The sequence below is a fragment of the Penicillium nucicola genome (genome assembly GCF_028828085.1).
Source record: "Penicillium nucicola strain IBT 29836 chromosome Unknown utg000006l, whole genome shotgun sequence".
NCBI classification, from domain to species: Eukaryota; Fungi; Ascomycota; class Eurotiomycetes; order Eurotiales; family Aspergillaceae; genus Penicillium; species Penicillium nucicola.
The window spans coordinates 2,427,532-2,438,807 of NW_026643130.1; the positions used below are offsets into that span (position 1 = coordinate 2,427,532).

Consider the following 11,276-nt stretch of genomic DNA (forward strand, 5'->3'; position numbering starts at 1 on the left):
ATCCGTATCTGTACCTGATCTGTTTCTGTCGTCCATGTGCTCTGAACACGTCAGCTGATGGCCTAGGAATATAGCCATGGAATGCCCTCCGTCCCAGTCACCTCCCCAATCCCATTCCCCGTCTCATTCCCAGCTCCGGTCTGAACCCCGTTGCACATGGTCCTTTCTAATAAATCTGCGACCGCATAAATCTGGTTCTGGAGTGGACTGGTCTACGTGTCTAGGTAGGGATCTACGATACCAGAGCTAATGGCTGTTTCAGATGTTGATCTTTGATACGTTGGACTATGCTTATTCTACTTGTTTCTTTTTCACTAATGCGTTAGTGGCGCATATTAGCTTGACTGGTTGAATTCTTGGGCTTAACTTGGCTTGCCTACTGTCTACCGTACTGTGTAGTGTAGTGTGGTGTATTGACATCGGCCCAAGTTCCTTGCCGTAGTCAATCCGCGGTGGGGGTACTTGGGGTCTAGGTACTCTTGGCGGTGAAAAGTGGAAATCTGATCCCTTCTCCTCCCCCGCCACTCCAACCTCTTCTTCTCCTCTACTCAGCTCTCAAGTCTAGACCCCAACCACTTTTCATCTTTTTGGCGAGGTTTAACCCAGATGGAAAAACGGATAAAGATCGGAACCATAGAATCTCAATTGAAAAAGCTTGCGCCTTCTTCAGGGCATCCTATCAACTGCCGATCTCCCCTTTGCCACACTAAGTCATACTAAGGTCACTAGGTTGGCGGCAAGTGACCTGATTGGCACTCGGCTCAGCTGGCGACAGCCAGTGACCGTGTCAGGATAGCCTTAAATCTTGTTCGGTGCGGCGAAAAAGGCTGGCCGAGCGAGTGAGCAGCCGCAGCGTGGTGATCATCCTTTGGTTCCGAAACATCAGCAAAGTTTGTTCCAGCGCTTGAGGTTTCCGCCTTTCCCGTCCTGGGCTACGACCTGTATGGACATGAAAGGGGAAAGGCTTGGATTGGATTGACAGTTGCTGTTGCTGTTGCAGCTGCAGCAGCCTTTGCCTTTGCCTTTGCATTCTGCACGTCTACTAGACCAAGTCTACTCACTATACCAATAAACTAGGCCCATACCTGTCATGTCCTCTCGGTTCGATCGGCAAGATTCCACTATGATTTACGCAGCATTCTGGTTCAGTTCCACAACGGCCGTGACTGGGATATCAGTCTTCTGGTCGAGACCATGTGGATCAGTCCTCTCTGCATAGGCCCACCGTTCTCCCCTTTTACCGCGTTTCGCATCTCTCACATGGTCCCTGTCACTGGTGGATGTATCAGGGCATCGGACGTGGACCTTTTTCGTTTTTTTTTCTTTTTTCCCTTTTTTTGCCATTTTGTGATCTGTGGAGACAATAGTCTCATGTATAAGAATGGAGTCCCCCCTCGCATATCATGTTTTAAGCATTATGTCTGTCTAGTCTCTCCTTTTTTGCATTGTCTATTGTTCACTCTCTTCCTTTTGCGACACATTCATTATTACTTTTGAGGTGCATTCAACGCCCTCCCCTTCTTTTGGATATATCTGGACATATCTCCGGCTTCACGTCTTTGACAGACTTGCCACTTCCTTGCTTTGCTTGCTTTGACATCGCATCTCGTGTCGACTTGAAACCCCCTCGAAATCAAATCGCTTGCGTTCTGGACAATGCACCTTCTTTCGACCCTCCTACCTGCTGTTGGCCTGTTGGCCCAGCTCAGCACTGCTTCGTATAGTCTCAAGGACGACTACGGTAACAGCGACTCGTTCTTTGACATGTTCAACTTCTTCACAGTAAGTCCTGTACGAAAATTCAATCAATCAACAATATACTAATGGTCACAGGATACCGACCCAACCAATGGCTATGTCAGCTATGTCGACCGTAACACCGCATCTAGCGGCGGTCTGATCAACGCCTCCAGCAGCAGCGGCGTCTATATCGGTGTCGACCACTCCAACACCGCCAGCAAGCCTGGTCGTCAATCTGTCCGCCTGGAGAGCGCCAACACCTACACTCACGGTCTGGTCATTCTTGACCTAGCCCACATGCCCGGCAGCGTGTGCGGCAGCTGGCCTGCCTTCTGGATGCTGGGCTCCGACTGGCCCAAGAACGGCGAGATTGATATTATCGAAGGCGTCAACGACCTCTCCACTAACCAGATGACTCTGCACACCAGCTCCGGCTGCTCGATCGACAACTCCGGTTTCACCGGCAGCGTCGTCACATCTGACTGCTACGTCGATGCCTCCGGGCAAACAGCCAACGCCGGCTGCGCCATCGACAACGGTAACTCGGAGTCGTATGGCTCGGGCTTCAACAATGCTGGCGGCGGCGTCTACGCTACCGAGTGGACTGGCTCTGCTATCAACGTCTGGCATTTCCCCTCTTACTCGATCCCCTCTGATATCTCCTCCGGAAACCCCGTCCCATCGAACTGGGGAACGCCCGCCGCTCGCTTTGCCGGATCCTGTGACATCGACTCGCACTTCAACAATTTGCAGATCGTCTTCGATATTACGTTCTGCGGCGACTGGGCTGGCGACTCTTCCGTCTGGAGCTCGGGAAGTTGCGCCAGCAAGGCTGATACCTGCGACTCCTATGTCCAGAACAACCCCTCGGCCTTTGAGGATACCTACTGGCGCGTCAACTCGTTGAAGGTCTACCAGGAGTCTAGCAAGCTGGATGTCGATGTTGGTATTGACATCAATGTTGATATCGAGATCGATGAAAAATCGAAGTCGGACTCGAAGTCGGACTCCAAGTCGGACTCCAAGTCTTCATCCAAGCAGTCAACTCGTGACACCGCCCCCTATGTCCGTCCTGGTCCCCGTCCCTCCACTAAGCACCGTCGTGACCACTACCGCCGTGGCCACGGCCACGGCCACATCCACGCCTAGATGGTGTGAGAAGCATATCAACGGCGATATTGAGTATGCCGTTGACACAAGACGATGAATAGTCATCTGCGATGACATTCAGATACAGTGTGATACGAAGGAAAGAGAGCGTTGTTGAAAAGCTCCTGGTGTTGCTTTGTTTTTTTTCAGCGGGTTCGCTGTGTGATGATTGCATGGGATTGTTCCCCCTGTATGCTGCTATCCTGCCTATGCCTGTGCTAGTCAACGGTTATGGTGGGATCTGGTGCTGCGGCTGACGACCCTTTTTTACGGTTTATGTTGATGGGCGCGTTGTGTTTTGTTTCGTGGATACCCCTTCCATTCGTTCGTTAGAATTCGATTGCATTTGCATTATATTTGGTTCTTGAATCGTCCTGCGTAGTTGGTATCATTGCTGTAGATGTAGAAATTCCAAGAGAGGAACATGCCAGATCCATGGAGGCCAATGACCGGAGTATGCGAAAGAAAGTCAACACGCATGAAGACAAAGAAATAATAAGTAATTGGATATAATATGTACCATTTGACATTAACGTTAAAAGAACCCAAAATCTAATTCAACACCAACAATGCAAACTCAGGCCTCAAGGTTTATAGGCAAGGACATCACGCTGGTCATCAGTAACACGCCCCCACTCCAACAAAAGCCTAAAGAAATAAATCTCCATATCTTCCTTCCGGAGCGCCCGACGTGCCCACTCTCTTCCTTCCTCGGCGATAGCCTTGCCCTGCTTATCGTGCGCCTTCATGCGCACCTGCGGAGCACCAGGACCGGAAGCCTGAGTGCCTACCGGAGCAGGAACGCCCGCGAAATAAGCCAGTGTACTCCATAACCCGTGGAGACGGATATCCACTGGGACAAAGTGTAGCCAGGATGTGACGCGCGAGTCGAACCATTGTCGGAATAGGCCCGTCTTCAGGGGCAGGCTGTGGCTGTGTAGGAAGGGGAGGAAGCGGCCGCTAAATCCGGCGCCGTCGAGGTCGAAGAGGAATTTGTGTGACCAGTGGGCTTGGAAGTCGCGCCAGCCTACTGTTCCTAATTCTGCAGCTTGTTCGTCACAGTCGCCGCAGCGGACGATTGGGTCGGCTATGTGGACGTTGGTTTCTAGTTGGAGAATTTCTGTCGGCGCGGCGCCGTCCATGATTTCGTAGCGGAATGCGCCTGTGCCGTCATTTGTTGGGAGGAGGACTGAGACGTCGTTGTTTGTGTTGTTGTTTATCAGGTGGGTGAAGCGTTGGCGAGGCATGCCTTTCCATTCGCCGAAGCGACTGACGCCTTCTGATGTGCTGCCGACCCAGTAGAGGGCGTTCTGTTTGTGACTGTATTCTGGGTCGGGATGTTCGTCTGTAGGTTGGTATTTGACTTTGTCGATGTAATTCCATGGGCTGGGGAAGAGGATGTCGTTGAAACCTGAGAGAGCACTTTGACTGAAAACGGGGATGAGGTCCTGTGAGACCTTGAATGAAGCTGGGGATATGAGAAGACCGTGGATGAATGCTAGGTCGGGTTGGTGACAGATATCGGAGGCAATGTTGAAGTCCAGGGGGAATTGGCCCATGGAGTGAGGTGCCGCACATGATAGACAGATCTCACGACGATTCCAGATTCTTTGCGAACGTGCCTTGGACGAAGGGGGACATATGGCGCTCACATATGGATCGAAGACACCTCTCCACGCACCATCCGTGAAGATAGTGGTGTTGGTCAGATCTACAGGCTCGATTGGACCCCAGCCCTCTGGTCGGTTCATTGACCAACCATTCACTGCCTGCTCTTCAGGGACCATCGGTTGGATCTGAGCCTGGCGGTTCAACAATGACACCTTCTCCCAGGGAACTGCAACACGCGGTTCATCATTAAGATTGAACACCAGGTCCATGTCTGGGAGGAATTCGACAAAGTTCTCCATCATGTCGGCAGCTCCCTTTACCATCCACGCATGCGTCGGCTTGATTCCCTCTTGCACCCTGGCTTTTCCATCTCGAATGCTGATAGCACCAAGATCGTTAAACGGATTGGTTGCTAATTGAGATGTCATTTCCCGTATTTGCTGAGGGGGCAGGGCTCGGAAAGGAAGTAGATTGTGGTAGATCTGATCAAAGTCGTCGATGATTACTGACGACTTCTTAGTGGCATATTGATACCATTTGTCGAAACCAGGTGGCGGATGCTGGTTATATCGCCTCCGGTATTCCCCAACTGCATCCGGAAGAGATTTGCTCGCGGATGCTTGGGCCATGTAATTGTCATGCTGAATTGTGCCTTCGTGTATGAGGAAATCAATTGGGTGAAGGGTAGAGACACGATGTTTGTTCACTGCGAAACCTAGACCGATTCCACAGAGAACGACGAAGGAAACCTGCACGACAATGTTGGTGCGATACAACGGTTTGTATTCTTCGTCATGAACCACTCGAGCGAGGAGGAAAAGTATGACACCCGTGAGAGATGCTATCATCGGAATAATCGAGTGCGTTAAGGAGATGAATGGATACGAATGTCCACCAACGAGAGCCGACACAGAAGAAAAGTATACAATCATGAAGCCGCCGATGATTGAAATGCCAACAATATCGAAATGCGGTAACTTATAAGTCAGTCGGTAGTTCAGCAAATTAGCAGGACGGACTTACCATATGCCAAGCCGACAAGACCAGGAGTAGCAATAGTACAGTTTGACTGAAAGCACCACGCGAATACTCCAGATCCAAAGTGGGCTGTCCCGCAAGTTCGGGTGAACTATCAGATACCTTCAGTCCGAGGATGCACCAGAATACAGACAGACCCTGAACGAAACGTCAGCAGGCATCACTTTGGAGTGTTACGTCTTCACCTACAAGGAGACCAGCTCCGAGGAACACCAGAGTGCGCTTTCTCCGCGCCTCATCGAATTGACTGCCAATTCGACATAGCTCAGTTATAATGATCAATAGTACAGAGTCAGCAAACGCATTGAAGACTCTAAATGAGCGCATTGCAGATGCGCCATTCATCACCACAGGACATATGTAAGTTGACCGGGTTCCAGCCGAAAATGATGAAGCTAGGAGCCCGCTGATCGACAAGAAGGAGGCTGCGATAACACCTCTAAAGCGACTCTGTGTAAGATAATGGAAGCTCCGGCGGCAAACCGAGTAGGTCACCTGCAACGGAAGCTTGTCGAACCGCTGCGCAGGGACATACACCTCCACTTGTCGCGGTCGCTGGTTGCGCCAGTAGTCGTACAGGGAAACGATGAAAGGAATGGCATACTATTAGAGGCATTTGGTCAGTCTCGGATCAAATAGACAGGCTGTTCGGTCACATACAGCATATCCAGACGGGACGCACTCGCTGTGTCGAGTAACTTGACGAAAAGACTCGACTCGCAAGCCACACAGCCCCACCAATAGACTTAATTTTATCCACCACGATCGGTTCCGCAACGAAGGCCGATTCTCCGCTTCGCCAAATGTGAACGAGGAAGTCGAGGCACGTGAGGGGAGCTCGAACTGCTCAGCGAGGGGTACCCCCGGTCGTTTGAACGTCGGCGACGAGGGTTGCGATCTTGTTGAAATATAGCGACCCCATAGCAAGAAGACTAGCCCGCTCAAGAAGCAGACAAGAACCGATGTACTGACAGGGCGATCTGAGGCGACACAACAGTCAGGTCACGTCGGAAGACTGGCGCATACTCGGTGGCGACTTACCAAAAGCGAATGTGGTGTTGTACGAGGTAGTAAGGAACAGCGAGCTTGTCAGGAATATTCTGCGAGAATGCAATCATAAGTATTTGTTTTCAAGATGGTCCCGCGCCAGTACTCAGTGCTCACCCAACAGAGACCTTCAGCCCGAGGTCGGGGGATAATTGGACCATCTTGCGTCCGGTAATCTATACCCGGTTGAGAGCGTCGCCTGCCATTGCATGCAATTGATATCAAGAGAAGGGAAAAATCAAAGAGCAGTGGAGCTTCAGGGGATTGACAGGAAACATGGCAGAAAGCAGGGCAGGACCGAAGGGCCTGAGATCGGCTAATCAGAGGCATTGAGAGTGCTGATCCATTAGGGTTGCGTCAACGGGCGGGCTCCGTACGGACATTGGCATCAACCACGGACCTTACATGGACTCTGACTGTACTGTACTGTCTCTTTGCCCAATGGCAAGTCAGGTAAGATTGGTGGATATTTCCAGCCACTAAGTTAATGTCCGGATGTGCTCCTTGTGTATTAGCCGCGGTTGTTCTGGGGTTATGGCTGGTCAGCAGAAATACCGGGCCGATCAGCGTCCAGAATCAAGCCTTGGTTGATACGTGACCCACCTAACACTGTGAGGTCACTGAGACCGCATGCGGCTGCATATATACCACGCCCAGCCTCGTTGACAATCCATGTGAGGGATGTGTAGACATGACAATTCAAGGCTGACAGATATCAAGGAGGACCCGTTGTGCATTGAAATAAAGCTGGCTGAACGTACCCATGGAAGGTTTCGCAAACGACCGAATGGGGCAAGGGGAATTCCTGCTAGGCCTAATTAGGATAGACATCATGCATGCTCATTCGGCCGAATGGGGAAAGGGCACGGGCGGTCCTATCAGGTGACCCACAGGGTCTTGGGGGCCAGTGGAGTGGGTCAGGTGATCAAAAGATATGAAGCCTGATTATTCTGGCACCAAGGCGGTAATCTATCGGGAGGCGGTGTCAGGGAGCAGTATCATTTTTTTCTATCCGTAGGGTTTTTGGCCGCAAGACAAGACTGCAGTGTTCTTGACCAACACCAGTCCAATTCACCTGTGTCTCCTGTTTTTCAAGGAGCTTGACCAAGGCAAATATCCTTTGGTCGATACCCTCGGTTTACTTTTACCCGAGAGAGGGACATACAACTACCTCTAGGCTAGCTCCGCGCCTCACATTCGGTCATCATGCCCCGCAAGGCGATTGACTCGCGGATTCCCGCTCTGATTCGAAATGGTGTCCAGGAGAAGAAGCGCAGCTTCTTCGTGGTGGTTGGTGATCATGCCAAGGATGTGATTGTGCACCTGCACTACATCATGTCCAGCGTGGATGTGAAGCAGAACAAGTCCGTGCTGTGGGCTTACAAGAAGGACTTGCTCAACTTTACGAGTCACCGCAAGAAGCGCGAAGCAAAGATTAAGAAGGAGGTCAAACGAGGTATCCGCGAACCGAACCAGGAAGATCCCTTCGAGCTTTTTATCACCCTCAACAACATTCGCTATGTCTACTACAAGGAAACCGAGAAGATTTTGGGTAACACCTACGGAATGTGTGTACTGCAAGACTTTGAGGCCATGACCCCCAACTTGCTGGCTCGGACTGTCGAGACTGTCGAAGGTGGTGGTATGGTCATTCTGCTGCTGAAGAGTATGACCAGTCTCAAGCAGCTCTACACCATGTCCATGGATATTCACTCGAGATACCGAACGGAGGCACATGACGATGTGGTCGCTCGTTTCAACGAGCGTTTCATCCTGTCTCTGGGAAGCTGCGACTCATGTCTGGTTGTCGACGACGAGCTGAATGTGTTGCCCATCTCCGGTGGCAAGACCGTGAAACCGCTTCCTCCCCCCGAATCCACCGACGAGGCTGCCTCCGGGCCCAAGAAGGAATTGAAGGAAATCAAGGAGAGCTTGGCCGACGCCAAGCCTGTCGGTCCTTTGCTCAGCCTGGCCCGTACCGTGGATCAAGCGAAGGCCCTCCTAACCTTTGTTGATGCTATCGCTGAGAAGACACTGAAGAGCACTGTTGCTCTCACTGCTGGTCGTGGTCGCGGAAAGTCCGCAGCTCTCGGTGTTGCCATCGCTGCAGCAATCGCTCACGGCTACAGCAACATCTTCATTACCTCCCCCAGCCCGGAGAACTTGAAGACTCTCTTCGAGTTCATTTTCAAGGGCTTTGACGCCCTTGGATACCTTGACCACGTCGACTACACCATCCTGCAGTCGACGAACCCTGACTTCAACAAGGCTGTTGTCCGCGTCAACGTTCACCGTAACCACCGTCAAACCATCCAATACATTCAACCCCAGGATGCACAGGTCCTGGGACAGGCTGAGCTGCTTGTCATTGATGAGGCTGCCGCCATTCCTCTGCCATTGGTGCGGAAGCTTATGGGACCTTACCTGGTGTTCATGTCGTCTACTATCAACGGTTACGAAGGCACGGGCCGGTCCCTGTCTCTGAAGCTGATCCAGCAGCTGCGTGAACAATCTCGTGGTGCCCTCAAGAGCGACGATACCGATGTCGCAGACCGTGACACCGGAAAGACGACAAAGAATGCCGACAAGAACCTCACTGGTCGCACATTGAGAGAAATCACACTTGCAGAGCCTATTCGTTATGCTCCTGGTGACTCCGTCGAGAAGTGGTTGAACAAGGTTCTTTGCCTTGACGCTACTCTCCCCAAGTCTCGCATGAACACACAGGGTTGCCCTCACCCCTCTCAGTGCCAGTTGCTCCAGGTCAACCGTGACACTCTCTTCTCTTTCCACCCTGTTTCCGAGAAGTTCTTGCAGCAGATGATGGCGCTTTACGTTGCCAGTCACTACAAGAACACCCCCAATGACCTTCAGCTTATGAGTGATGCCCCCGCCCACCAGCTTTACGTCCTTGTTCCTCCTATTGATGAAGAGGCCACCAAGCTCCCTGAGCCGCTTTGTGTCATTCAGGTTGCCCTTGAAGGTCGCATCAGTCGCCAGAGCGTCCTCAACAGTCTCAGCCGTGGCCAGCGCGCCGGAGGTGATCTGATCCCATGGTTGGTCAGCCAGCAGTTCCAGGATGAGTCCTTCGCCGGTCTTTCTGGTGCTCGTGTTGTTCGCATTGCCACCAACCCCGAGTATGTTGGTATGGGTTATGGCTCCCGCGCCATGGAGCTCCTTGTCGACTACTTCGAGGGCAAGTTTACCAACCTCGACGAGAACGCCGCCGCTCCCGAGGAAGAGATGGTTCGTGTCACCGACGAGGAGCTTGCCGGCTCTAGCCTCCTGGATGACAATGTTCACGTCCGTGATATCCGCACCATGCCTCCTCTCTTCGGCAAGCTGTCTGAGCGTCGCCCCGACGCCCTCGACTACGTCGGTGTCAGCTACGGTCTCACCCCATCCCTTCACAAGTTCTGGAAGCGCGGTTCCTTCACCCCCGTGTACCTGCGCCAGACCCCCAACGAGCTCACTGGCGAGCACTCATGCGTGATGCTCCGTACCCTTACCAGTGGACCCAACGACCCTGCCTGGCTCGGTGCTTTCGCGCGCGACTTCCAGCGCAGATTCCTCTCCCTCTTGTCGTACCAGTTCGGCCAATTCCCCTCCGTGCTCTCCCTCAGCATCTGCGAGTCTGCCAACGCCGGTGCCAAGCTTGATGAATCTATCAAGCCGCGCGCTCTGACGGCATCCGAACTCAAACAGACCTTCTCAGCCTTCGACCAGAAGCGTCTGGAAAGCTACGCCAACAACCTCCTGGACTACCACGTCATCCTCGACATGGTGCCCACCCTCTCTGAATTCTACTTCGCCAACCGTCTCTCCGGCAAGGTCAGCCTCTCCGGCGTGCAGCAGTCCATCCTCCTTGCCATCGGTCTGCAGCACAAGAGCCTGGACGCCCTAGAGAAGGAGCTGAACCTCCCATCTTCCCAACTGCTGGCCATGTTCCTCAAGATCGTCCGCAAGATCTCCACTCAATTCCGTGCTCTGCTCGAGGAGGACGTCGAGAAGACCTTGCCCGCCAGAAAGGTCCGCCTCGAGACCTCCGCCGCCCACGACGATGAGCCCGATACCCAGCACAAGCCTCTGCCTGTGAACCTGGACGACGAGCTTCGCGAGGGAGGCAAGGAGATCGAGGAGCAGATGCTCGCTAAGCAGCGCGCCTTGATTGAAGCTGATGGGTAAGCCCTATCCCCCTCCCACTTACACCATTCCTGCATCTTGTTCTTTTTGAATGAACAATAACTGATTCACAGCCTCCAGAGACGCAAGCTTTAAGCTGCCTAAGCAGACCAAACGCAAGAAGGGTGAGACGGCGCGCGAGATTTACGATCAGGAAATCGACTCGAAGAGACAGAAGGTTATCAAGAGAGGCACCGAGGGCCGCAAGAACAAAAAGCACTAAATGTATTAAGTCAGGGTTTGGACTGTTTTATTTCTTCTCTTTCTCTGCATTTGTGTTCGGTGTTCGGTTGGTCTGAATGACTTGCTCTCTCTGTCTCTAGTATTGTCTGTCCTCTTCGGTTCATGTTTCTAATAGGGATTGTGTCCCTTGTATATATGAATCATATGTTTATGCCTACATTCTTGATAATATTACGTAGAGGTATAGATATGCTGTAATGCTTTGATATTGCAATGGGTTACAGACATATCAGCGCTATCAATGATGCATAATGAATGACAAGTAG

At 52.1% G+C, this 11,276-nt stretch overlaps 3 protein-coding genes across 3 annotated transcripts; 2 read left to right on the plus strand and 1 right to left on the minus strand.

The window, feature by feature from the left end:
- Positions 1 to 1,656: 1,656 nt before the first annotated feature.
- On the plus strand, positions 1,657 to 2,889 carry N7511_006933 (glycoside hydrolase family 16 protein; the record flags this gene model as incomplete). The annotated part of the gene is made up of 2 exons (XM_057129310.1): positions 1,657 to 1,782; positions 1,834 to 2,889. The coding sequence occupies 2 exons, from the start codon at positions 1,657 to 1,659 to the stop codon at positions 2,887 to 2,889; spliced, it is 1,182 nt and encodes a 393-aa protein (XP_056983866.1).
- Positions 2,890 to 3,473: 584 nt separating this feature from the next.
- Positions 3,474 to 6,746, minus strand: N7511_006934 (putative capsular associated protein; the record flags this gene model as incomplete). The annotated part of the gene is made up of 6 exons (XM_057129311.1): positions 3,474 to 5,477; positions 5,524 to 5,676; positions 5,728 to 6,141; positions 6,199 to 6,518; positions 6,580 to 6,638; positions 6,703 to 6,746. 6 exons carry the CDS (start codon positions 6,744 to 6,746, stop codon positions 3,474 to 3,476), a joined length of 2,994 nt encoding a protein of 997 aa, XP_056983867.1.
- Positions 6,747 to 7,791: 1,045 nt separating this feature from the next.
- N7511_006935 (ribosome biosynthesis protein KRE33) lies at positions 7,792 to 10,990 on the plus strand (the record flags this gene model as incomplete). Its single annotated transcript, XM_057129312.1, has 2 exons — positions 7,792 to 10,766; positions 10,849 to 10,990. The coding sequence occupies 2 exons, from the start codon at positions 7,792 to 7,794 to the stop codon at positions 10,988 to 10,990; spliced, it is 3,117 nt and encodes a 1,038-aa protein (XP_056983868.1).
- Positions 10,991 to 11,276: the final 286 nt, after the last annotated feature.